Source organism: Scyliorhinus torazame, chromosome 1 (assembly GCF_047496885.1).
Source record: "Scyliorhinus torazame isolate Kashiwa2021f chromosome 1, sScyTor2.1, whole genome shotgun sequence".
In the NCBI taxonomy this organism is placed as follows: Eukaryota; Metazoa; Chordata; class Chondrichthyes; order Carcharhiniformes; family Scyliorhinidae; genus Scyliorhinus; species Scyliorhinus torazame.
This window is the reverse complement of record NC_092707.1, coordinates 38,127,929-38,154,061: the sequence shown is the minus strand read 5'-3', so window position 1 is coordinate 38,154,061 and position 26,133 is coordinate 38,127,929. Positions and strand designations below refer to the sequence as shown.

Sequence of the window (26,133 nt, the reverse complement as noted above, 5' to 3'; positions counted from 1 at the left end):
AGTTTTAGATATTCCTCCAGCGATTTCCCCAGGGCGTTGACTACGTGTGGTGAGGAGATCACCGGCCTCACGTAATGCCTTTTCAGGATTGCGACCGCATCTGCGTACATGGTCGCATCTTCGATTAGTACAGAGATTCTGTGGCTCACCCTGGCGTGGAGGAGACTCAGCTTCTGTGCCTCGGTGACAGCGGGCGAGGAGGAGGCGGCATGGTAGGCCTCTAAGCAGCGGAGCCAGTGTGAAAAGATTCCTTTTGCTTCAGCTGCCTGTGGGTCGAGTTCCAGTCGATCAGGTTTGAGGGCGGCTTCCATTGCGATATCTTAGCTTATTAAATTGATGCGACCATCAATTCACACAACACGATTAGTAGAAGTGAACAGTGGTTATTATAAGCTAGATCAGTGCCTGCCTGCGACTGCTCTGTACTGAGTGCCGCCTACAGGCTGCAGATCTATATACCACCCCCGAGGGGGTGGAGCCACAGGCAGAGCCCACAATGGCATCAGCATAATACAATACAATACAGTGGTGAATTGTAGCAGCAATACGTTCATCACACCAGCCTCACCAAGAGGAGACAGTTTGTCATCCAGAGGGTGGGGGTCACCGTTGAGGCCTCCCTCCTGAGAGGGGCAGAGAACCATTGAGGGTTCCAAAGGTCACAGTGCAGGTGTCCTTTGATTGGGGTGAGCTCTGCTAATCCCTGTTTCCTCTGCAGTGAGACAGCGCTTCTGAGGAGTTCCAACACCTGTCAGGCCACTGCCTGAGCTTCGTCACGCCCCTCCCCTTGCTGATACTGCCCCGGGATGAGGGTTTCTAGAGGGAGAGCCTCACATCACCAGAGGCTCTCTGAACAATCACAGGACACAGTGAGCAGTCAGGAGTGTGGGCAGCCAGGCGCCTGTAAATAGCACCAAAGGGGTGTGTTTAAATCCAAATACTGCAACAATGGCAGTCTGAGCCAGACCACTGCGATCCCGAGGGGACACCACAAGTCCACAGACTAAGCACCAAGTTGTTCCTCGCTACTGCTCTCGGACCAGGTATCCACTCCCCAGAGGGAGTTTTCTTTGCCTCCTGCTCCCTCTCAATAGCCATGGCTCCCAGGCTCCACTTGTGAAACTTGCACCAATCCGTGTACGCAAGACACTGCCAAAGAGAGGCAGGGAATCATGGAGGGGTGGAGCATGTTGTCCAACCAAATGGTAGTTAAATGCATGCAAATTATGGTTTTGCATGAAACTGCCAGCGGAAGGTGTAAAACTCAATAACAACACCAGTGAGAGATTGGAGCATGGTGATGGAATCGGCGCCGGGTGCAAATCGCGATTTTTCAATTGCGCGCTATTCTCAGCCCAATAGCGATTCTCACAGCCGTCACCGGGAAGCAGAGAATTCAGCCCATTGTGTTTAGTTTTAGTAAGGTGATGTAGTGAATGGGAGGAGCTAGGGGCTGAAGCAGTCAGGTGTTGGGTTTTGGAGTTCAGTTTAGATTTGTCTGTGAACAGACGAGCAGTTTCTCTCAAAGCAGTGTATCGAAGACATCTCTTTACAGCAAGTAATCTTGGGCTGGCTAATTGTATTTTAAAGTGGATTTTGACCAGCTTGAAAGGAGATAAAAAATAATAGGTAGGAGAGTTTCATTTCATTATCAAGCATCGTTTAACTGGTAATTGTAAACTATTTTCTTTGTGATATTAAAGTTAGTAATACTATGTTAGTAATGGAGTTTATTTTTATTTTATTTTTTTAAAATAACTTTTATTAAGGTTTTCATAAAATATCAGTAACAAAATGAAAAAGGTACCCAACAGGGTTAAGTACAAAAGACGGTCTAGAAAAGCAACCCTCCCTACCCCCCTCCCCCCTGTACACAAATAATAAATTAACATTAACAGCCCGACTTAACACAACTGGTATATACACCCCCCGGACCCTCCAGTGTAAATAACAGAAACAAAAATAAAGTAAACCCCTCCCCCCCCCCCCCCCCCGAGTTGCTGCTGCCATTGACCAATGTCTACCGTTCTGCCAGGAATTCTAAGAACGGTTGCCACCGCCTACAGAACCCTTGTACCGACCCTCTCAAGGCGAATTTCACCCTCTTCAATTTAATGAACCCTGCCATATCGCTGATCCAGGATTCCACGCTTGGGGGCCTCGCATCCTTCCACTGAAGAAGAATCCTTCGCCGGGCTACCAGGGACGCAAAGGCCAGAATACCGGCCTCTTTCGCTTCCTGCACTCCCGGCTCCTCTGCCACCCCAAACATTGCGAGCCCCCAGCCCGGCTTGACCCTGGAACCTACCACCCTCGACACCGTCCTCGCTACACCCTTCCAAAAGTCCTCCAGCGCTGGGCACGCCCAGAACATGTGGGTGTGGTTTGCTGGGCTCCCTGAGTACCTAACACACCCAAAGAACCGGCTTATCCTTGCCCCGGTCATGTGAGCCTTATACAGCACCTTAAATTGTATGAGGCTGAGCCTCGCGCAAGAGGAGGAAGAGTTCACCCTCCCCAGGGCATCCGCCCACATCCCCTCGTCAATCTCCTCACCCAACTCCTCCTCCCACTTACCCTTTAGCTCCTCCACCGAGGCCTCCTCCTCCTCCTGCATCACCTGATATGTTGCCGAGATCCTGCCCTCTCCAACCCACACCCCCGACAGCACCCTGTCCTGGACACTGCGTGGCGGCAGCAGTGGGAACTCCACCACCTGCCGCCGAACAAACGCCCTTACCTGCATATATCTGAAGGTGTTCCCCGGGGGGAGCCCAAACATATCCTCCAGCTCACCAAGGCTTGCAAACTTCCCGTCCACAAACAGGTCCCCCAACTTTCGTATCCCTGCCCTGTGCCACCCCGAAAACCCTCCACCTGTTCTCCCTGGGGCGAACCGGTGGTTCCCCTGTATTGGGGTCCACGCCGAGGCCGAACCTTCCTCCCTATGCCGCCTCCACTGCCCCCAAATTTTGAGGGCAGCCACCACCACCAGGCTTGTGGTATACCTCCTTGGAGGGAGCGGCAGCAGCACCGTTGCCAGCGCCCCCAGACTCGTACCCACACAAGACGCCGTCTCCAGCCTCTTCCATGCAGCCCCCTCCCCCTCCATCACCCACTTGCGCACCATCGTCGCATTAGCGGCCCAGCAGTACCCACAGAGATTGGGCAGCGCCAGTCCCCCCTATCTCTACTCCGCTCCAGGAACACCCTTCTCAACCTCGAAGGCCCTCGCGCCCACACAAACCCATTATACTCCTGTTAACCCGCCTAAAAAAAGCCTTCGGGATAAACACGGGGAGGAACTGGAACAGGAACAAAAACCTTGGGAGCACCGTCATTTTGATTGACTGCACCCTACCCGCAAGGACAGCGGCAACGCATCCCACCTCTTGAACTCCTCCATTTGCTCCACCAGCCTTGTAAAATTAAGCCTATGCAGGGCCCCCAGCTCCTGGCCACCTGGACCCCCAAATACCTGAAGCTCCTCTCCGCCCTTTTTAGTGGGTGAACCACGAACAGCTCGCTCTTCCCCATGTTGAGCTTATACCCCGAAAAGTCCCCGAATTCCCGAAGAATCCTCATTACCTCCGGCATTCCCCCCACCGGGTCCGCCACATATAGCAGCAGGTCGTCCGCATAGAGCGACACCCTATGCTCCTCCCCACCCCGCACCAACCCCCTCCAGTTCCTTGACTCCCTCAGTGCCATAGCCAGGGGTTCAATCGCCAGTGCGAAGAGCAGGGGGGACAGGGGACACCCCTGCCCCGTCCCTCGGTGCAACCGAAAGTACTCGGACCTCCTCCTGTTTGTGGCCACACTCGCCATCGGGACCTCATACAACAGCCTAACCCACCTGACAAACCCCTCCCGAAACCCAAACCTCTTCAGCACCTCCCACAGGTACCCCCCTCTACCGTATTGAAGGCTTTCTCAGCGTCCATCGCCACCACTATCTCCGCCTCCCCCTCCCTCACCGGCATCATGATAACATTCAAAAGCCTCCACACATTCGCTTTCAACTGCCTCCCCTTCACAAACCCTGTCTGGTCTTCATGGATGATCTGCAGCACACAATCCTCAATCCTCATGGCTAAGACCTTCGCCAGCACCTTGGCATCCACATTTAGCAACGAAATCGGTCTGTAAGACCCACACAGCAGGGGATCCTTGTCCCGCTTCAGGATCAAGGAGATCAGTACACGGGACATCGTCGGGGGCAAAGCCTTGCCTCATTGAAGGTCCTGACTAACAACGGGCCCAACAGGTCCATGTATTTTTTATATGAAATGAAAATCGCTTATTGTCACAAGTAGGCTTTAAATTAAGTTACTGTGAAAAGCCCCTAGTCGCCACATTCCGGCGCCTGTTCGGGGAGGCTGTTACGGGAATTGAACCGTGCTGCTGGCCTGCCTTGGTCTGCTTTCAAAGCCAGCGATTTAGCCCTGTGCTAAACAGGGCTATAGAATTCGACCGGGAAACCGTCCGGCCCCAGTGCCTTCCCTGCCTGCATGCTTCCTATCCCTTTGGTCAGCTCCTCCAGCCCAATCGGGGCCCCCAATCCCACCACCAGTCCCTCTTCCACCTTTGGAAACCTCAATTGGACCAGGAAGCGGCCCATCCTTCCCTCCTCACGTGGGGGCTCGGATCGGTACAATTCCTCGTAAAAGTCCCTGAAGACCCCATTGATGCCAACCCCACTCCACACCACACTCCCTATCCTGTCCTTAACTCCCCCGATCTCCTTAGCTGCGTCCCGCTTCCGAAGCTGATGCGCCAGCATCCGGCTTGCCTTTTCCCCATACTCGTAAATCACCCCCTGGGCCTTCCTCCACTGCACCGCCGCCTTCCTGGAGGTCACCAGGTTGAATTCGGCCTGGAGGCTGCGCCTCTTCCTCAACAATCCTTCCTCGGGCACCTCCGCATACCTCCTGTCTACCCTCACCATCTCCCCCACCAGCCTCTCCCTCTCCCCCCGCTCCCTCTGCTCCTTGTGGGCCCTAATGGAGATCAGCTCTCCCCTCACCAATTCCTTCAGCACCTCCCATACCATCCCCACTCGGACCTCCCCGTTGTCGTTGGTCTCCAAGTACCTCTCTATACTTCCTCGGACCTGCTCGTTCACCTCCTCGTCCACCAACAGCCCCAACTCCAAGTCCCTCTCCTCCCCCATCTCCAAGTCCACCCAATGCGGGGCGTGGTCCGAAATGGCTATTGCCGAATACTCAGTATCCTCTACTCTCGCCATCAGCGCCCTACTCAAAATGAAAAAGTCGATTCGGGAATAAGCCTTATGGACATGTGAGAAGGATGAAAATTCCCTAACCCCCAGCCTTGCAAATCTCCAAGGGTCCACCCCTCCCATCTGGTCCATAAACCCCCTCAGCACTCTAGCCGCCGCCGGCTTCCTACCCGTCCTAGACCTGGAGCGATCCAGTGCCGGATCCAGCACCATGTTAAAGTCTCCCTCCATTATCAGGCCCCCCCACTTCCAAGTCTGGGATCCGAACCAACATACGCCGCATAAAACCCGCATCGTCCCAATTTGGGGCATACACATTGACCAGACCACCCTCTCTCCCAGCAACTTACCACTTACCATTACGTACCTACCGCCATTATCTGCCACAATGCTCGACGCCTCGAATGACACCTTCTTTCTCACCAAGATTGCCACCCCTTGATTTTTGGCATCCAGCCCCGAGTGAAACACCTGACCTACCCACCCTTTCCTCAATCTTACCTGGTCTGCCACCTTCATGTGTGTCTCCTGGAGCATAACCACATCAGCATTGAGCCCCTTCAGGTGCGCGAACACGCGGGCCCGCTTAACCGGCCTATTCAGTCCCCTTACATTCCGGGTTATCAACCGGATCAGGGGGCTACCCGCCCCCCCCCCTCCCCCGCCGACTAGCCATAACCCCTCCTCGGCCAGCCACGTGCCCGCACCCCACACCCGGCCTGTTCCCCACGGCGGCATACCTCCGTCTCGACCCCCCCCCCCCCCCCACTCGCTTCAGCTCCCCCTTGACCATAGCAGCAGCAACTCGATTCCCCACCCCCCACCCCCGGCTAGGACCCATCCTAGCTGATTTACTCCCCCATTGCACTTCCGCAAGTCAGCTGACTCCTGCTGACCCCGGCCACTCCTGCCTCTCCTTCGACTCCTCCCATTGTGTGACACACCCTCCTTTCCCGTTCCCCATCCATAGGCTCTCCCCCTCCCCCTTCCATTCTAAGCACAGGATACAACCCTCGCTTCCCCGCCCCGGCCCCGCCCCCTCCAGTCTTCAGCGCGGGAAAAAGCCCGCCTCGACCGATTCTCCAGCTCCTCGAACCGCTCCTGCCATTTCTTGTGGAGCGCCTCGTGCGCCTCCACCTTTACCGCCAGGCCAAAGATCTCGTCCTCGTTGTCGGAGATCTTTTGTCGAGCCTCGCGATCGCCACTCCCTGGGCTGTCTGTGTCTCCAGCAGCTTATCAATAGAAGCCTTCATCGGCTCTAGCAGGTCCGCTTTAATCTCTCTGAAGCAGCGCTGGATACCCTCCTGCTGCTCCTCCGACCACTGCATCCACTCTGCCTGGTCTCCGCCCGCCGCCATTTTGTTCATCTTCCCTCACACCTTCTTCGGGTCCACCACCACCGTTTTAGTCGCCCCGCTCCTAGTAGAAGCCACATACTATCGGGGAGCTGTTATAATCTCCTTCCCACACCGGGAAAGGTCGAAAAAGTGCAGTTGGAGGCCCTGAAAAGAGCCCGAAAGTCCGTTCTTGCAGGAGGCGCCGAATGTGCAACTTAGCTCCGCATAGCCACAACCGGAAGTCATAAAGTTTCTTTTAATATACCATATCCCTATTTGTGTGAGGAATCACTCCTGGAGCAAAGTATCCTTTCCTCACAGCCTTACAAATTAAATCATATATTGGGGTTTTTGTCCACTATCCTAGCAACTGTTGGGAGTCTCTTCCGGGATTGTGCTACAGATTATCGTTAGCTTTGTTGCTAAACTGCACCAAAGCATTGTCCATTGTCTTTAACTTTCCATGTACTGTAAGGTTTTCAACACTACCTTAAAAAAAGGTTCTAAAAAAATAAAGATAATTGTTGTGTTCAAACGAAGTATGGAGCAAGGGAGAACTGAGCAGCCTGCCATGTTCTGTTAAAGGAAAGTTGTGCAATGTGTCATCGAGCATGAGGAGGAAGGCTATTCTAACTAATGTGTCGTATAACATGGCCCTCACAATGCTGTCTACAGGCACCATCCAATAGAATGCTACACCACTTAACTGGCCTCAATAGTATGTTGATTTTTGTTTCAAAAGACCATGAGCTGGATTCTCCTTTCCCCCACCACGTGGTTCCCAGCGGCATGCCATTCACTGGTGATGGGATTCTCTATTCCCGCTACTTGTCAATGGGATTTCCCATTGAAGCCATCCCTCGCTGCCGGGAAACCTGCGCTGCCAGCAGGAACAGAGAAGGCCAACAGCCGGAGAATTCCAGCCCATGTGCTGATGGTTATTGTTGCATACCTGTTTCACTTCTTCACAGTATTGCCTTTCTCGTTTTCATTTTAGCTGGAAGTTCAAATTCAGCGAATATGTCATATGTGTTGACTGCTTATACATGGTATATTTAGCAAAATATCTTAATATATCAACATGCAATGACTGAACATATTATGTATGCAGTATTATATACATTTTCAAAATGAATAGTGTAAAGTACAACAAAGGTACATTACTGGTGTAATCGATGGTTCCAGTTCCATCAGGATCTGCAAAAGAGAAAATAGGGAACGTTTTGTGAGTAACAAATTTAAATATCGTGATTAGACTACTGTATAACTATTGAAGACTAGTTTTCTGACTCTCAATCTACATATTTTCACACGATTTCCCATATATCATTCAAAATATACACTTATTATTTTAAATAATGCAGTTAAGTCAGGCAGCTGCAGGGAAGACCTTCTGAAAGATGGTTCCACTGACTGGATACAGTCCCTGTGCCCTACCTTCAAGTAGCCAAAGACTCATCCCAGTCATAAAAACAGAAATGTTTCAACATTGTTTCACCAATTTTACAGATGTAAAACTGGTGCGATGATGACAAATTCGACAAATACATGGTCTCATTTCAATATTGAAATGTGTTATATTGCATTTCTAAGAAACTTGCTTAAACAAGTAGGAGTTTGCATGGCAGAAGATCTGACTAATTTTACAGGCATTACAAAGACCACTGATAAAACCAGCAGGTAGCCTTTTCTACCTTCCTTAATGTAGAACTAAAAGTAGAGGAGCCAATTCTCTTTCCTGTACCTCAATACTATAGGTCACTGGTAACCCAAGCTCACTAGTTTTATTCCAATAAGATCTATTACTTATTGACCAAACAATCTGTATCCCTCCATTCCCCTCCCGTTCATGTGTCTATCAAGATACACATGTCCTGGTGCTTATGCCCAATGCACTGACAGTTTATGTGTGCTATTGAAGTTAGGCCCCTCTTGTTTCTAGTTTAAAGTTCATTGATCATTTTGTTCAATACAGAAGTGCAGAAGTGAGTACAGCAAAGATTTTAAGCTGGGAAACACAACCGATAAAGGACACAAGAAGTACAAAATTATTTAGAGCTACTGCTGTGCGAACTCCCTCTAGTTTAAGCAAGTTCCCTAGAAATGTAATAGGAGCCTTATTTCAATGTTGGAATGAGGCCATGTATTTGTTGAATGTGTCATCATCGCACCACAATCCCAAAACGATGTTGGAGAAAAATATAAGGGGCAGGATTCTCCGTTTCTGAGACTAAGGGCTGGATTCTCCGATTTTGAGACTAAAAGTGCCCTCGTCGACGTGGAAACAGTGGCGTTTTACGACAGAGAAAACGGTGCAACAGCTTCACCAATTCAGCTACTTTAAATGGTTGAGCACCATCGCCACACGGAACACAATCAATTCCACGCAAAACGGTGCCGGTTTGCTGGGTAAGTGATTGGCGCATATGAGGCTCACACGCCACAGCTGCAATTAAACGGTCCTTCCCCCATAAACACCGTCCCAGCCAACAAGATGGCTGAAAGGAGAGCAGCACCACGGTTCAGGAACGCTGAGCAGGACACTCTTATGGTTGCCATGGAGGAGAGGCGGATGACCCTGTACCCCAGCCTGGAAGGAAGGCCGGCAGGCGCCGTCGTTTGCCGTGTCTGGGCACAGATGGCAGAGGCGGTAGACGCCATGCGAAACGTCACCCGGACTGGCATGCAATGCACGATGAAACTGCACAACCTCCTCAGGGCAGCCAGGGTGAGTTGGCTGCTCCGTGCCTCTGGCACTAACCCCCCCCCTCCCACTCCACACACACCCTGATATACCATCAATTCACTGCAAGACTATGAGAACGAGTGAACATAAGGCTTTATTATCCAGGAACTTGCCTGCCAGTGTCTGCTGTGCAAATGAGTGCCGCCCAAGGTGGCAGGTCTATATATCGCCCGGGGGGGGTGCCAGAACCAGAGGTGGAGCCCACCGGGGTTCTAGTTCGAACCTGGAAGTAGATCGTATTGCCATTTCCTGGCCATTGGTCACAGTACTATACAGACAGCTCATATTCAGGTGAATACATTCACCACACACCCGCAACCCGGCCCTTCCCCCCCGGGGGACCGCCGAACCCCACTGTCACATATACCAGCACCCATGCCATCCGCCTTGGCCGGGTGCCCTGACCACTGAGATCACCATCCACCCAACCCCAGGGTTGCATGCATTGGAACGTCTAACGGTTTTGTTGTCTGTGTCCGTCGTCGTCCGTGCCCCCCCCCCCCCCAGGCCACGCACAACCGTCAGGAGTGGCAGAAGACCAGAGGGGGACCACCAGAACTTCAGCCTCTCATGCCCGAGCAGAGGGCACTGGACGTGGTCAGCTGCCCGAAGGAAAGGGCGCCATGCAGAGTTCAGCGGTCGGAGGGCAGGCCGGCCCCAGGAACCTGCTGCCAGCCAAAGGGGTCGCGGACTTCTCGACCATCCAGTCCCAGCCACAATGCAAATGCAGTCAGAGACCCAGGGACTTCAAGAGGAGGTGACGGTGGGCATCCAGCACCTGGGGGGGCAGGTGGAGGAGTCCATCAGCATGCAGGAGCAGGGGGTGGTGCCGGTTTTGCGTGCCACCCAGGCCGACACCGCACGGGTGGCGCCCACAGTGCAGGCACTGGGGGGCGACAATTTTGGCTGTGGATCAGCATTTCCAAGGCCTGGGGCATTCTGTGCAAGCGGTGGCTGAGGCCCAGGACAGGGCTGCCCTCACTCAGGCAGCCATGTGTCAGAGACACCTGGACATTGCAGCGGCGCTCCTCAGCATGGCCCAATCACAGCAGACCACAGCTGGGAACATTGGCAGCATGGCCAAGGCACTGGCCGGCGTTGCGCAGACACTGGCAGGGTGGCCCAGTCCAAGAGGAAGGTGGCTCAGGCCCAGAGGGAGGAGGCCCAGTCACTGGCTGATGTGGCACAGACCCACAGGGTGGTGGCACAATCACTGGCTGATGTGGCACAGACCCACAGGGTGGTGGTACAGTCACAGCATGATACGGTGCAGTCCCAGACTCGGCCAGTCCCCAGTCCCCAGACTAGGGGCTGGTTTAGCACAGGGCTAAAGAGCTGGCTTTGAAAGCAGACCAAGGCAGGCCAGCAGCACGGTTCAATTCCCGTACCGGCCTCCCCGAACAGGCGCCGGAATGTGGCGACTAAGGGCTTTTCACGGTAACTTCATTGAAGCCTACTTGTGACAATAAGTGATTTTCATTTCATTTCATTTCTGATGGAGATGGTGCACTTCCTGTGCTCCATGGCCACGATCGTGCAGACCCTGGTCGAGACCAAAGGGGGCCTCCAGGACCTGCAGTGCGAGGTGCAGGGGACAGCCCCGCTCGCACCGCCGCTCAATGAAAGGCCTGGGGGCCATCGGGCACCTGAGGGAGGAGGAGATGATGGGGCCCGTGCTGGCGATTCCCGCAGCGGAGGTGCCGGAACACCGCAGCACCTCAGACTTCCACCACACTCCTGTCCGTGGTGCATCTGGTGGGCAGCGGGCAGAACAGGGCGGCACCATGCCGCCTGGGACATCTGAGCAGCGGCTGGGCCCATCGAGGCCGAGTCGCCCCAGGAGACGCGCGCCAACGGGGACTCCTGTCGCAGGGCAGGAATCACAGCAGGCCACCTCCACTCCTGCTGTACCATCTGGGGAACCACCTAGGCGTAATGTTAGTGACTGTAAGACCAGAAAGTTAGGCACCACTTAGGTTGGCACAGGTGCAGGGCACAGTTGAGTTATATGGGAGAGGGATCAGTGCAGGCACTATGGGACCTCCAGAGCGGTCCAGGCACCTAAAGCGCACCTTCAGGATGCTGAAGCACCACTTGATCGCACTCCTGCTCACTGTATGCAGTCGTTGCAGCGGGTCTCTGCGTCGGTCTGGGGCCACTCGATAGTTGTCATCAGCACGACCGCAGCAGGTAGCCCTGTCGCCCAGCAGCCAATGCCTCAGCATCTAAACTGGAGGGGCATCGATAACCTGGCTGGGAGGTTTGCTAGATTCACTCGGGAGGATTTAAACTAGTATGGCAGTGGGGGTGGGAACCAGAATGTGAGTGAAGAAGGTGTTGCGCACATTCAAATAGGCCAGTACGATGTTATGAGCTTCACAGAGATATGGCTGCAAGGGGATCAGGGCTGGGATCTAAATACACAAGGATATGTGTCCTATCGAAAGGACAGGCAGATGGGCAAAAGGAACGGGGTTGCATTGTTAGTAAGGAATGACGTTAAATCGATGACAAGGAACGATATTGAATCAGAAGGCATAGAATCTCTGTGGGTGGAGTTGAGGAATCGCAAAGGTAAAAAGACCCTAATGGGAGTTATGTACAGGCCCCCGAGCAGTAGTCAGGGTGTAAGGCAGAAAATAAATCAGGAAATACAGAAAGCATGTAAAAAAGGCAAGATCACAATAATCATGGGTGACTTCAATATGCAGGTGTACTGGGAAAATCAGGTTGATAATGGATCCCAAGAAAAGGAATTTGTGGAATGTTTGAGATGGGTTTTTTGGAGCAGCTTGTGGTAGAGCCCACTAGGGAACAGGCAATTCTGGATTTGGTGATGTGTAATGAGGCAGACTTGATTAGGGATCTTAAGGTGAAGGAACCCTGAAGGGAGCAGTGACCATAACATGATAGAATGTACCCTGCAGTTTAAGAGGGAGGAGCTGGAGTCAGATGTAACGGTATTACAATTAAATAAGGGTAACTACAAAGACATGAGGGAGGAGCTGGCCAGAGTTGTTTGTAAAAGGAGGCTAGCAGGGAAGACAGTGGAACAGCAATGGCAGGAGTTTTGGGGGGGTTATTCGGGAGGCACAGCAGAAATTCATCCTAAGGAGGAAACCTGCTCAGGGCAGGACAAGGCATCCATGGTTGACGAGGGAAGTCAAGAATAGCATAAAAGATAAAGAGAAAGCACACAAAATGGCATGGATTATGGGAACCCAGAGGATTGGGAAGCCTTTAAAAGGGAGCAGAGGACAACTAAAAAAGCAATAAGAGGTGAGAAGATGAAATATGAATGCAAGTTAGCTAGTAAAATATAAAAAGACAGGAAGAGTTTCTTTCAATATATGATTGGTCAGAGAGAGGCAAAAATAGACATTGTACCACTGGAAAACGTGGCTGGAGAAGTAATAACAGGAAACAAAGAAATGGCAGACAAACTGAATAGTTATTTTGCATCAGTCGTCAGGGTGGAAGACACCAACGTGATGCCTGAGCTCCAGGAGAATCAGGGGGCAGAAGTGAGTGCAGTGGCAGAAGGTTCTGGGGAAATTTAAAGGTCTGAAAGTGGATAAGTCACCTGGACCGGATGGTCTACACCCGAGGGTCCTAAAAGAGATAGCTGAGGAAATTGTGGAGGCATTGGTGGTGATCTTTCAGGGATCACTGGAGGCAGGAAGAGTCTCAGAGGACTGGAAAGTGCCTAATGTAACACTGTTGTTTAAGAAGGGAGGGAGGCAGAAGACGGGAAATAGGTCGGTTAGCCTGCCTTCGATAATTGATAAGATTTTAGAGTCTGTTATTAAAGATGAGATCGCCAAGTACTTGGAAGTGCATGGTAAAATTGGACGAGTCAGCACGGCTTAGTCAAAGGGCGGTCATGTCTGACAAATCTGTTAGAGTTCTTTGAGGAGGTAACAAGGAAGTTAGACAAAGGGGAACCAGTGGACGTGATTTATTAAGATTTCCAGAAGGCCTTTGACAAGGTGCCGCATAGGAGACTGTTAAATTAAGTTAAGAGCCCATGGTGTTAAGGATGAGATCCTGGCATGGATAGAGGATTTGCTGACTGGCAGAATAGTGGTAATCACTTGTTGTCACAAGTCGGGTTCAATGAAGTTACTGTGAAAAGCCCCAAGTCGCCACATTCCGGCGCCTGTTTGGGGAGGCCGATAAGGGAATTGAACCTGCGCTGCTGGCATTGTTCTGCATTACAAGCTAGCTGTTTAGCTGTTTAGAAGGCAGAGAGTGGGGATAAAGGCGTCTTTTTCAGGATGGCAGCCGGTGACTTCTGGTGTGCCTCACGGGTCTGTGCTGGGACCACAACTTTTCACAATGTGGAGATCCACTGTAATAGGAGATGTAAGGTAGGACCTGCACTACAGGTTCGCCGGTAGCTCCTGCCGGCTGGCTCCGCCCACAGAGAACGGTATAAATATGTATGACCTCCAGTGCCCTGCCATTTCGCCAGCTGCAGCAGGAAGCCACACATCTGACTGTAATAAAGCCAGAGTTGTACCCAACTTTAGTCTTTGTGCAATTGATCGTGCATCAATTTATTAGTCAGATTTTCCACAGAATGTATATCCGAATTAAGCCCAATCGCCTGCAGCTGGATCCTCACTCGCCCGACGCCAGGACAGACTTTACTCACTGGCGAGCATGTTTCGAGGTTTACATCAACGCAGGGGACCCCGTACCATCGGAGGCTCACAAGATCAACGTCCTGAGCTCCAGCATGTTCCCGTTGATCCAAGACGCCACGACTTACACAAAAGCAATGGAACTCCTCAAAGAACACTACGCGCAGAAGGCGAACACGCTCTTCGCCAGGCATGTACTTTCCACCCGCTCGCAACTACCTGGTGAGTCCATTGAAGACTTCTGGCGGGCCCTAATTCCACTCGCCCGGGACTGTGATTGTCAGGCCGTTACGGCCGCCGAACACGCAAATCTCGTCATGCGGGATGCCGTTGTGACGGGGATTGCGTCGGACCACATCCGAGAACGATGGATGGAAGGGGCCACGCTCGAACTGGCGGAGACGAAAACCTTGGCGCTCTCCATGACAGTCGCATCCCGTGATGTACAATCGAACCTCTCCCGCCGCGCTGCACACCCTTCTACCCTTCGTACCCCTCCTGGACCCCGCCGACGACCTCCTCAGCCGGGGCCCTGCCTTCGCAATACGCCTGCGCCGCACGCCGATCCGCGCACCCCGGGGGTCCCCGCTGCTACTTCGGCGGTCAGCAGAAGCATCCCCGCCAACACTGCCCGGCCCGCACTGCAGTTTTTAAAGCCTGCAGTAAAAAGGGCCACTTCGCGGCTGTGTGCCAAGCCCGGTGAAGTCGCTGCGCTCGCACCCGCTATCGCCCCCTCCCCCACGCCAGACGCACAATGGGAGCCGCCATCTTCTCCTCCCGGGTCCATGTGCGACCAATGGGCGCCGCCATCTTGTCCCGATCCCGCAATGTGCGCACCATGGGCACCACCATCTTGTCCCAACCCCGCAATGTGCGCACCATGGGCGCCGCCATCTTGTTCCCCACAGGGTCCCCGGACATCCCGACATCAGAACCGCACACGCTCGCCACCCGAAGCATCCGATGGCTACCTGCAGCTCGCTTCGATGACGCTGGACCAATGTCGCCCGCACAACCTGGCCACCGCGTCGACGAAGGTTAAAATCAACGGCCACGCGACCTCGTGCCTGCTGGACTCCGGGAGCACCGAAAGCTTAGTTCACCCAGATACGGTAAGGCGCTGCTCCCTCGCGGTCCACCCTGCCAATCAAAGGATCTCCCTAGCCTCCGGATCCCACTCTGTCCCGATCCGAGGCTTTTGTACAGTCACCCTCACGGTCCAGGGTGTAGAATTTAGTAACTTCCGCCTCTATGTCCTTCCTAATCTCTGCGCTGCACTCCTGTTGGGCCTGGACTTCCAGTGCAACCTCCAGAGCCTCACCCTCAAATTCGGCGGGCCCTTACCTCCCCTTACCGTTTGCGGCTTCACGACCCTCAAGGTCGATCCCCCCCTCCCTTCTTGCCAATCGACCTGCGGATTGCAAGCCCGTTGCCACTAGGAGCAAACGATACACCACCCAGGACAAGACCTTCATCAGGTCCGAGGTCCAGCGGTTGCTTAAGGAGGGTATTATCAAGGCCAGCAACAGCCCCTGGAGAGCCCAAGTGGTAGTGGTGAAAACTGGGGAGAAACACATGCTGGTCGTGGACTACAGCCAGACTATCAATCGGTACACGCAGCTCGACGCGTACCCCCTCCCACGCATATCTGATATGGTCAATCAGATTGCGCAGTACCGGGTCTTCTCAACAATTGACCTGAAATCCGCCTACTACCAGCTCCCCATCCGGAAGTCGGACCGGCCATACACTGCCTTCGAGGCGGACGGTCGCCTCTACCACTTCCTTAGGGTCCCTTTCGGTGTCACAAATGGGGTCTCAGTCTTCCAAAGAGAGATGGACCGAATGGTCGACCAGTATGGTTTGCGGGCCACCTTTCCGTACTTAGATAATGTCACCATCTGCAGCCATGACCAGCAGGACCACGATGCCAACCTCAATAAATTCCTCCGCACTGCCACTCTTCTCAACCTGACCGACAACAAAGAGAAGTGTGTGTTCAGCACGACCCGGTTAGCCATTCTCGGCTATATAGTCCAAAACGGACTTCTCGGGCCCGACCCTCGACCGCATGCAGCCCCTCATGGAACTTCACCTCCCCCACTGCCCCAAGGCCCTCAAACGCTGCCCGGGGCTCTTTTCCTGTTACGCTCAGTGGGTCCCAAACTATGCGGTCAAGACCCGCCCACTCATCCAGTCCACCCAACTCCCCCTCGCGGCCGAGGCATAACACGCTTTTGCCCGCATCAGAGCAGACATCGCCAAGGCCGGGATGCGCGCAGTGGACGAGTCACTGTCTTTCCAAGTAGAAAGCGACGCTTCAGACGTCGCCCATGCCACCACTCTAAACCAGGCAGGCTGACCCGTGGCATTCTTTTCCCGCACCCTTCATGCCTCTGACATTCGACACTCATCCGTCGAAAAGGAGGCCCAAGCTATCTTTGAAGCTGTGCGGCATTGGAAGCATTACCTGGCCAGTAAGAGATTCACTCTCCTTACGGACCAACGGTCAGTAACCTTCATGTTCAATAACACACAGCGGGGCAAGATTAAAAATAATAATCACGCCGGAGTGTGGCGACGAGGGGCTTTTCACAGTAACTTAATTTGAAGCCTACTTGTGACAATAAGGGATTTTCATTTCATTTCATTCATTTTTCAGGATGGCAGCCGGTGACTTGTGGTGTGCCTCAGGGGTCGGTGCTGGGACCACAACCTTTCACAATATACATTAATGATCTGGAAGAAGGAACTGAAGGCACTGTTGCTACGTTTGCAGATGATACAAAGATCTGTAGTGGGGCAGGAAGTATTGAGTTAGCAGGCGGCCTGCAGAAGGACTTGAACAGGCAAGGGGAGTGGTCAAAGAAATAGGAGATGGAATACAATGTGGAAAAGTGTGAAGTTATGCACTTTGGAAGGAGAAATGGAGGCATAGAGTAAATACTAAATGGGGAAATGCTTAGGAAATCAGAAGCACAAAGGGACTTGGGAGTCCTAGTTCACGATTCTTTTAAGGTTAACATGCCCGGTTTAGTCAGCAGTTAGGAAGGCAAATGCAATGTTAACATTCACGTCGAGAGGGCTAAAATACAAGACCAGGGATGTACTGTTGAGGCTATATAAGGCTCTGGGCAGACCAATTGGAGTATTGTGAGCAGTTTTGGGCCCGGTATCTAAGGAAGGATGTCCTGGCCTTGGAAAGGGTCCTGAGGATGTTCACAAGAATGATCCCTGGAATGAAGAGCGTGTCGTATGCGGAACAGTTGAGAACTCTGGGTCTGTACTCGTTGGAAGGGGGTCTTATGTCAGGAACCACCGAGTGTGCCAGGATGAAGGACTGCCCGGGTATCGGGTGCAGACGTGCACAATGCGCAGCTGATGGTCACAGACGAGCTGGATGTTCATTGACTGGTACCCCCTTCGGTTAGTGTAGAGCGGCCTGTTATCCGCAGGTGCCCCTAGGGCGACATGCATCCCATCTATTGCCCTCTGGACCTGAGGCATACCGGAGATGGCAGCGAACCTCACTACCCAGGCATTCTGGTGGGCTCGGAACTGGATTAGTGAGACGTCTGGGTATATCGGGCCTCCGTGACGGCGTGGATGCACCTGTGCGCCGAGGTCTGTGAGATCTTGGACAGGTCCCCGCTCGGCGACTGGAAGGACCCCGTCGTGTAGATGTTCAGGGCAACCGCCACCTTGATGTTCACCGGGAGAGGGTGATCCTGCCCCATACCCCCCGCAGTGCCAGATATGCCATCATCTGGCAGATGTATCGCACTGTCTCTGTTCAGCTAGAGTCTCCAATGGCATGCCCGGTCCGGCAGGTCTTGGAATGACAGGCGGTGCCGGTACACACAAGGCCTCCTTGGCACTTCCTCCTCTTCAGCCTGTTGATCGGCCAGCCCTCCAGCCTGTGCGGCTGCCACTTGCCTCTTTGCAGCCCGTTCCTCTGCAGCCTGCTCTTCTGCTGGCCGTTCCGCTGCTGCCCGCTCTGTTGCTGCCCGCTCCGCTGCTGCAGCTTCTCCTTCCTCTCGGACTGGCCCCAGCTCACGCTGTCGCAGGGCATCTCGCAGAGCTGCGACTATCGCCACCGCATATCTGAACCGCATCTTCAGAAGGCCGAAGCACCGCTCGCTCATGCCCCTGGTCGCTGTATGGGCGTCGTTGTAGTGCATCTCCGCATCATCTGTGGCCTCCGGATAGGCGTCATCAGCCTCGACCGCAGCGGATAACCCTTGTCACCAAGGAGCCAACCCCTCAGCTGGAGGAGGGGGCCCCTCAGCTGGAGGAGGGGGGGGCCTATCATGTCGAGTATGCCAGGATGAAGGTATCACGCCGTTGCCCGGGTATCGGGCACAGAGGTGTATGATGCGCAACTGATGGTCACATATCAGTTGCACATATGAGTGGAACCCCTTGATGGTCACATATCAGCTGCACATTTATGTGGAACTCGGACATGCATCCTGTCGATCACCCCCTGGACCCGGGGCATTCCGTCGATGGTGACGAACCCCGCTGCCCGGGCATCCTGGTGGGCTCGGTCCACATTGAAATAGATGTATTAATCCGCCTGGGCATACAGGGCTCTGTGACGGCAAGGATTCACCTGTGCACCGAGGTCTGTGAGATCCTGGACAGGTTCCCACTCGATGCCTGGAAGGACCCCGTCGCATAAATGTTCAGGGCAACCGTCATATTGACGGCCACTGGGAGCGGATGTCCTCCCCCATACCCCCGCGGTGTCAGTTGTGCAATCATCTGGCAGATATGTCGCAGTGTCTCTCTGTTCAGCCCGAGTCCAGCAGCTCCTCGAATGACAGGCTGTGCCGGAATACGCGAGGCCTCATGCAACGTCTCCTTGGCACCTCCTCCTCCGCAGCCTGCTGGGCGGCTCACTCTCCATCCTGGGTGGCTGCCACCTGCCCCCTCTGCTGCCCGCTCCACTGCTGCACACAACGCTGGATGCACCACTGCTGCCTGCTTTGCTGCTGCCCGCTCCGCTGCTGCAGCTTCCTCTTCCTCGAGCTGCGCCCGCTCGTACAGCCGCTGGGCATCTCCCAGGGCTGTGGTAACCAGCAGGAAGGCCACCATCACTGGTTGTATTCCAATATCCATTGTTTGCAGGGAGTGAAAGGCCATGTGAGCATGGTGCATACCGCCGTGCCGAACCAGGTCCACCGCGCTACAAGGTGGCCCTGGTTGGCACTGTGGAATCCGCCCCCGCATGTCCCTTCCCCGCTCCCCCCCATCTCCGCACCCCTGGCCCCATCAGTGACCAGCACCGTGGGGGCCATGGCTTTGGCGACCGTCCCCGATGCCAGCGGTACTGTTGGCTGGCACTGCCCTTGTCAGGGGCTACTGTGGGTGTTGCCCTGGGTGGATTGCTGGTGGGAGACAGCCGTGTGTGTGTGTGTGGGTGGGTGGTGGGGGGGGGGGGGGGGGGGGGGGGTGGTGGTGACGGGCAGGGCTGGGGGCGCCCATTCGGCAGGTGTCACACTGCAGAACCAGGGCCAAGATGGGTGGTCAATGGATGCTGATCAAGATGGCCACCGTAATGGTGATCCGTGCCTGGACACCGCCCCAGTCCCGTGGGGAGGATCACCCCGGCCACTTGTCCTGTTCCCTCCATCCACCCACCTCCCCAGCCTGGCAGCCCGCTGTCGCTTCTCTCCGGGTCCTACCACCTTTCTCTCTCCCTCAGCAGCCACCACACAAGTTTCACTCATTTTTAAAAGCACAAGTGAACTGCGCTGTCCGGAACTCAATCCATTGGAGGCGGAGAATCGGGGAGGCCCCAGAGAATACCGGGTCATGCCTGCTAATGACATACAAATGTGTCTACTGTACGTGCGTTATGGAACGCATTGACGACGCTGTCGAGGTGACGGAAAATCGCGATTTGGCGTCAAATCGGCACCTGCTATAATTTTGCCATAGGTACTGATTCTCCACCCAATCGCCTTTCCCGATTTCGCCGTCGGCCAACGGAGAATGCCGCCCAAGGAATCAAGAGGTGCAGACAGCAAGAAGCAGAAATAGGATAGGGACCAGCAAATGGGACAAGGTGCAAGCACTAGGGGGCAGGAGAAATGGCAAGAGAGGTGGCACAGGAGAAAAATCAAAGGTATTTGATTAAAGTAGAAGTGGGAATATCAAGAGGGCAAAATAATGGAATTAGAAGGATGATGCCACAGGTTTACAAAGTGATTGGAGCACTAAGTAAATTCTCCATTGCTCCCAAAATATTAAAAAAGGCAAATGATTTCTCCAAGATTGAAACAACACATGGATTGTTTCAACAAAAAAAGAGGATTTGCAGTTTCTTTAGGGTAGTTCCTTTTGTGTGGTAGGAAATGGGAATAAACACTGCAGAAACAAAATTGAAAAGCATGGGAAATACAAAAGGCAAGTTTCAGTCAATCTCTAGTCAGTGGGGTCAGCAAGTGGTTTATGGAACCATGCACTAGTTAACATTGAAAATGTACTTGAAAATGGAAATCAATAACTGGAAGGGTTCAAAGGCAAAAAGAATGTCAGCAAAAGTTAGATGAGACAGAAGATGGTACGACAAGGAATCATTTCCAAGAAGTGTACAAGCGCTGTCAGCATAGTAGCACATTGGGACGCACTGTTGCTTCACAGCTCCAGGGTCCCAGGTTCGATTCCTGGCTTGGGTCACTGTCTGTGTGGAGTCAGCATATTCTGCCAGTGTCTGTGTGGGTTTCCTCCAGGTGCTCTAGTTTCCTCCCACAAGTCCTGAAAGACTTGCTTGTTAGGTGAATTGGATATGCTGAATTCTTCCTCTGTGTACCCAAACAGGTGCTGGAATGTGGCAACTAGGGGCTTTTCACAGGAACTTCATTGCAGTGTTAATTTAAGCCTACTTATGAAAATAAAGATTATTAAATATGTGCAAGACTTTTAATATTCTAGTTGAGATTCCAAGGCATTGTACACAGCGACAACAATTTAAAATCCCTGTCTCACTAAATGTGTATCCTGCAGTCTCCGTGTTTCAAGCTGCAATGTTTCACAGATATAAAAAAAGTTCAACTTTGTTGAGTCCCTATTGTTGCTATTAACAATAATAAAAGCATTTTGGTCAATGCTTTTTCTATGGGCATTTGCTTAATTACATTTGTTCATTATTTTCTCTGTATATGTAGACAAATAGCTTGGGCAGGATTCCATCCCGCCAGCCCCATTTTCCAGCACAGCGCGGGTACGCCCCCACCGGCAGCAGGATCCTCTATTCCGGCAGCCGGCCAATGAGGTTCCCCACTGTGGCTATCACACGACGTCGGGAAACCCGTGGGCGTGGGTGCGATGCCAGCGAAGTGGAAGATCCCGCCGACAGAGAATCCCGCACCTTGTTTTTCCAAAACTGACTTCTACTTTTGGGATTGAAAACTGATTATTATTTTACTCCACATAGTGACTTAAAGAAAAATAGAAATTGTGGACAACCTCAACCTCACCACATGGGTTTTTAAATAGGATTGGCACTTTTGAGTTAATCAATCCACAAGAAATAGCAATATTTTTATAATAAGAATAATCTTTATTCGTGTCACAAGTAGGCATACATTAATACTGCAATGAAGTACAGTGAAAGAAGTATGAGAACAAATAAGGCTCAATAATTCAGTGCCATTGAGTTCACCCGAGTTGTGAATCAAAGGTGAATTGATTATTAAAAATTCCCATGACCTGGATTTTGCAGCAAATTCAGGAATCTGCACATTGGCAGAATAGCATGGATGTCCAGAAGTTGCTGTCAGTGAGTCCACGCTTTTCCAGAGGGATGTGCTGTTGCAATTTCTCCCCCACCGCCTAGATTGCAAAGAGGGGGAAATCTATGAATTGATGAGGACTTCCACTCTAATAAGTCTTATGAAAATCATTTTTTTTTTTAATATTTTAATAAAAATTTTCAATATTTTAACATTTTTCCAAAGAATAAACACAAACCTGACACAAACCCCCGCCCACCCTCTCCTCGACTGCACCCCCTATCCCTTGATGGCAACCAGATTCCCAAAGTATAAGATAAACAAACTCCATCTCTTAGGGGCTGGTTTAGCACAGGGCAAAATCGCTGGCTTTGAAAGCAGTCAGCTGCACGTTTCAATTCCTGTACCAGCCTCCCCGAACAGGCGCCGGAATGTGGCGACTAGGGCTTTTCACAGTAACTTCATTTGAAGCCTACTTGTGACAATAAGCGATTTCTTCTTCTGGGACCCTTCATCTGCCCCTCTCAGAGAAAATGTCACCTTCTCCAAGTTTAGGAACTCTATTAGGTTCCCCAGGCACAGTGGGAGAAGCTGACCTCCACCCAAACAGGATCCAACTGAGAACGATCAACAAAGGGCAAGATTCTCCATAGCCCGACACCGAAATTGTGATCATCGATCGGGCAGAGAATGGATTCCGACGATAAAATCGGTGCCGGCACTAGTTTGACGCTGGTCCATCATGCTCCGCCCCCTCCAAAATGGCATTGCACGCATGGTCCCAACTGTGTGGGAACCCAGCGGCCGTCTGCGGACATGGTCCAGCGCGGCCACAGTCGGCCGGGATCCATGCCGCTGGCCGGGGGGGGTGGCTTCTGCTAGGGCTGGGGCGACTGGTGGGGGGTGGCCAGGGGATGGGCTGTGGGGTCGCAGTTGGTGGGTTGGGTTCACGCATGGCCGGCGCCATGTTCTACGGCGCAGGACGTCAGTCATGCGCATCCCGGGACCTGGCCATTCTGCAGCCGTTTTTGGCGCTATCCACGGTGGTTTCACTCGGTGCTGGTGCTCCCTCATCAGTACGGAATCGGTGCGGGATTGCCGCCAAATTTCCTATTGTGAAAGTCAATACATACTACGCTGGCGTCAGCACTTAGTCTCTGAAATGGAGAATTCAGCCCATTATATCCACCATGCACTCGTCTGCAACTCTGGCAGGTCTGACATTCCAAATATGGTCTCCAGTGGGGCAGGCTCAAAATCTATGTATAATCTCTGACATAGTGCTAAAAAAAAACTAAATTTCTACAAATCTGGGCAGGGCCAGAACATATGAACATAATTAGCTGGGCCCCTTCCATACCATTCGCAGCGATCCTCCACCACCTCAAATAGCCAGCTCATTCTCGCCTTCATTAAATGCACCCTGTGCACCACTTTTAATTGAATCAATTCCAGCCTTGCGCTCGAGATTGAGACATTAACCCTCCACAGCATCTCGCGCCATAATCCCTCCTCCAATGCCATTGCCAGCTCCTCCGCCCACTTGGCCTTAATCCCTCTGATGGACACCTTATCCTCCTCCATGATCCGACTGTAAATCGTCAAAACGACCCCACCCTCCAGCCCCATCACCGACAGGGGTCTCTTCCAGCAACGAAGAGGACGGTGCCACCGGAAAGTTCGGGAAGACTTTTCTCACGAAGTTCCGCACCTGCATGTATCTGTAGCCCTCCTCTCGCTGGAATCCAAACTTCACCCCCAACTCCTCCAAGCTTACAGACCGCCTCTTCTAAAACAAATCGTTCATCGCCTTCACACCTATTGTAGCCATCTGGGATGGCCACTTCCCGATTACAAAATGGACACCTTACAAAGATTGTAGGGAAAATGGACAATGCTGAGAAAACAAGCAGGTTCAGAGCTTGTCTGTATATTGGAGCCGCAGCTCCCAGACAAGACCAAAACTGTAGACCCATTAGCATACTAATGGCCCATCTCTGGGAACAAAAGAGTACCAGACAGACAACCTTAGCTGTTCCCCTGTACCAGTTCGACACCAGCAGCCTCAGAACCGAAAAACGGCAGTTGGTCCTCTGACTGAGTGGGCGCCCAAAGCTAAGTATAGGCTTTAGCATTAGTGATAGTTTTGTCTGTAGAGTTTCGTGCATGAGTATATTTAACTGTGTGTAAATAAATAAGCATTGACTTTGAACTAACTAACTGGTGTATCGAGTCTTTGATCAGCATTCGGTTTTGAACCTTGTGGCGGTATCTAAAGATACCTGGCGACTCTAGAGCAAATGTAATTAGAATTAAGGAAGGCGACCATATTGACCGCCATATTCAGAGCCAACCAAAGCAACACTATCTCCTCCCATCTCCAGAACCTTGCGTCCATCCTCCTGGCTGAAACCCATGGCTCCCTCTTATCAGCATCACCCTCGAAGTGCTGCCGGAATTGCCTCCAAATCTTCAGCTTGGCTACCACCACAGGACTCCCTGAATACTTCCTAGGGGCAAACAGTAGCAGTGCCATTGCCAGCACCCTATAATCCTGACCAATTACAGGAACCCACCTCCATAAGACTCCATCTCCACACTTCAGCCCTGCAAATTTTCCGCATTCGCCAACCAATAATAGTGTGGCAAGTGCGAAAGGGCCAAAACCCACCCCCACAAATTCGGAAGGGCCAAACCCCCCGCGACTGCCACCCCTTTTGGGGCACCGCTTTCCTTATCCTAGCCACCTTCCCTGCTCACACAAGCGATGAGACTAGCCTATCCACCTCGATACTTAATGATGCCCCATGGGCTTTACCCTACAAATGGCCGTCCCATCGGCTGATTCGCTGACAACGTGCCTGGCAGCTCCCTGCTATCTCGGGGGAGCAGCACTTCAACCAATCCCATAGAACAAACGGCAGGCAGCACGCTGCCATGCCACCACATAGACATGCTCCACAATTTGTGGATGCCGACCTGGCCAAGTTCATGGACGCGGTTGAGTCCAGGATGGATACCCCAACCCCCTAGCAGGTCGGAGTGTCAGCCACACTGCAGCCACTGCCCCCTGGAGGCAGTGGCAATAGCCTTCAGCGCAGTGTGACTCGGAGGACCGCCACCAGAGCCGCAAGAAGCTCAACAACCTCCACCAGGCCGCACGGGTGAGTTGGATCGGCCCCTGGCATTAGTCCCGCCTCCCATCCCGGCCTCCCCCCCACTACCACCACCCCCACCACCTGCAAAGCATGAAGCATGAATGTTCCCTCTGTGTCCCCGCAGGAGAAATTGGCGCAAAATCGGCGGGAAAGGGCCCAGGCAAATGGCAGGTTGCCGGACCTCAGGGTCCTCACCACCTATGTGGAACGTGGCTTGGATATCGTGAGGGATGGCCGAGGACAGATCGGACATCGACATCAAGCCTGGCCTGCGCCACAGAGGTGAGGATCCACCGGCCTCAACCCAGATGATCTGTCATACGTGAGTTGTTCATGCCAGCATGATGATCCTTCCCTCTCACTGACTACATGTCCTTTCTCCCACAGGATCTCCAGCTAGAGGTGCTGTCCGTCGCCGTCGCCACAAGAAAGCCTTGGAGGGGAGGTTCGAGGATGCCATCATCAAGGCGTCACAGCTTTCATCCAATCTCCACCAGCGCAGAGATACATACCTCGGTGGGCAAAAGTAGTGAACAAGCTTCTGGGCACGATCTGATGAGCACCACAGTTGCTGATTCATATCAGGTGGAGGCAACAAAGTCCAGGGGAGACAATAGTCGGAGGTCTGCTGGACCCCAGGACTCAACTGCCGTGGGGCAGCACAGTAGCATTGTGGATAGCACAATTGCTTCACAGCTCCAGGGTCTCAGGTTCAATTCCGGCTTGGGTCACTGTCTGTGCAGAGTCTGCCCATCCTCCCCGTGTCTGCGTGGGTTTTCTCCGGGTGCTCCGGTTTCCTCCCACAGTCCAAAGATGTGCAGGTTAGGGTGATTGGCCATGATAAATTGCCCTTAGTGTCCAAAATTGCCCTTAGTGTTGGGTGGGGTTACTGGGTTATGGGGATAGGGTGGAGGTGTTGACCTTGGATCGGGTGCTCTTTTCAAGAGCCGGTGCAGACTCGATGGGCCAAATGGCCTCCTTCTGCACTGTAAATTCTATGATATTCTATGAAACTGAGCCCCAGACAGATGCTGAGCCTCTCGACCAGGTTATCCCGGAGCTGATACAGCTGATAGGATGCTGCCGTGTGATTCAGAGGGGTGCCTCAGGTGAAGGAGCAGTGCTCCGAAAGTTAGTGTTTGAAACAAACCTGTTGGACTTTAACCTGGTGTTTTAAGACTTCTTACTGTGCTCACCCCAGTCCAACGCTGGCATCTCCACATCATAGCATCATGAGTGGTGGTGTCCAAGGCATGGTTCAG

At 52.8% G+C, this 26,133-nt stretch overlaps 1 protein-coding gene across 1 annotated transcript in view; it reads right to left on the bottom strand.

Annotated features, from left to right (window-relative positions):
* LOC140413537 (uncharacterized) overlaps positions 1–26,133 on the bottom strand; it is a 146,941-nt gene that overhangs the window by 97,776 nt on the left and 23,032 nt on the right. The window contains exon 2 of the mRNA XM_072500914.1: positions 7,744–7,776. Coding sequence (XP_072357015.1) covers positions 7,744–7,776 — 33 coding nt within the window. The remainder of the gene's footprint in view (positions 1–7,743; positions 7,777–26,133) is intronic.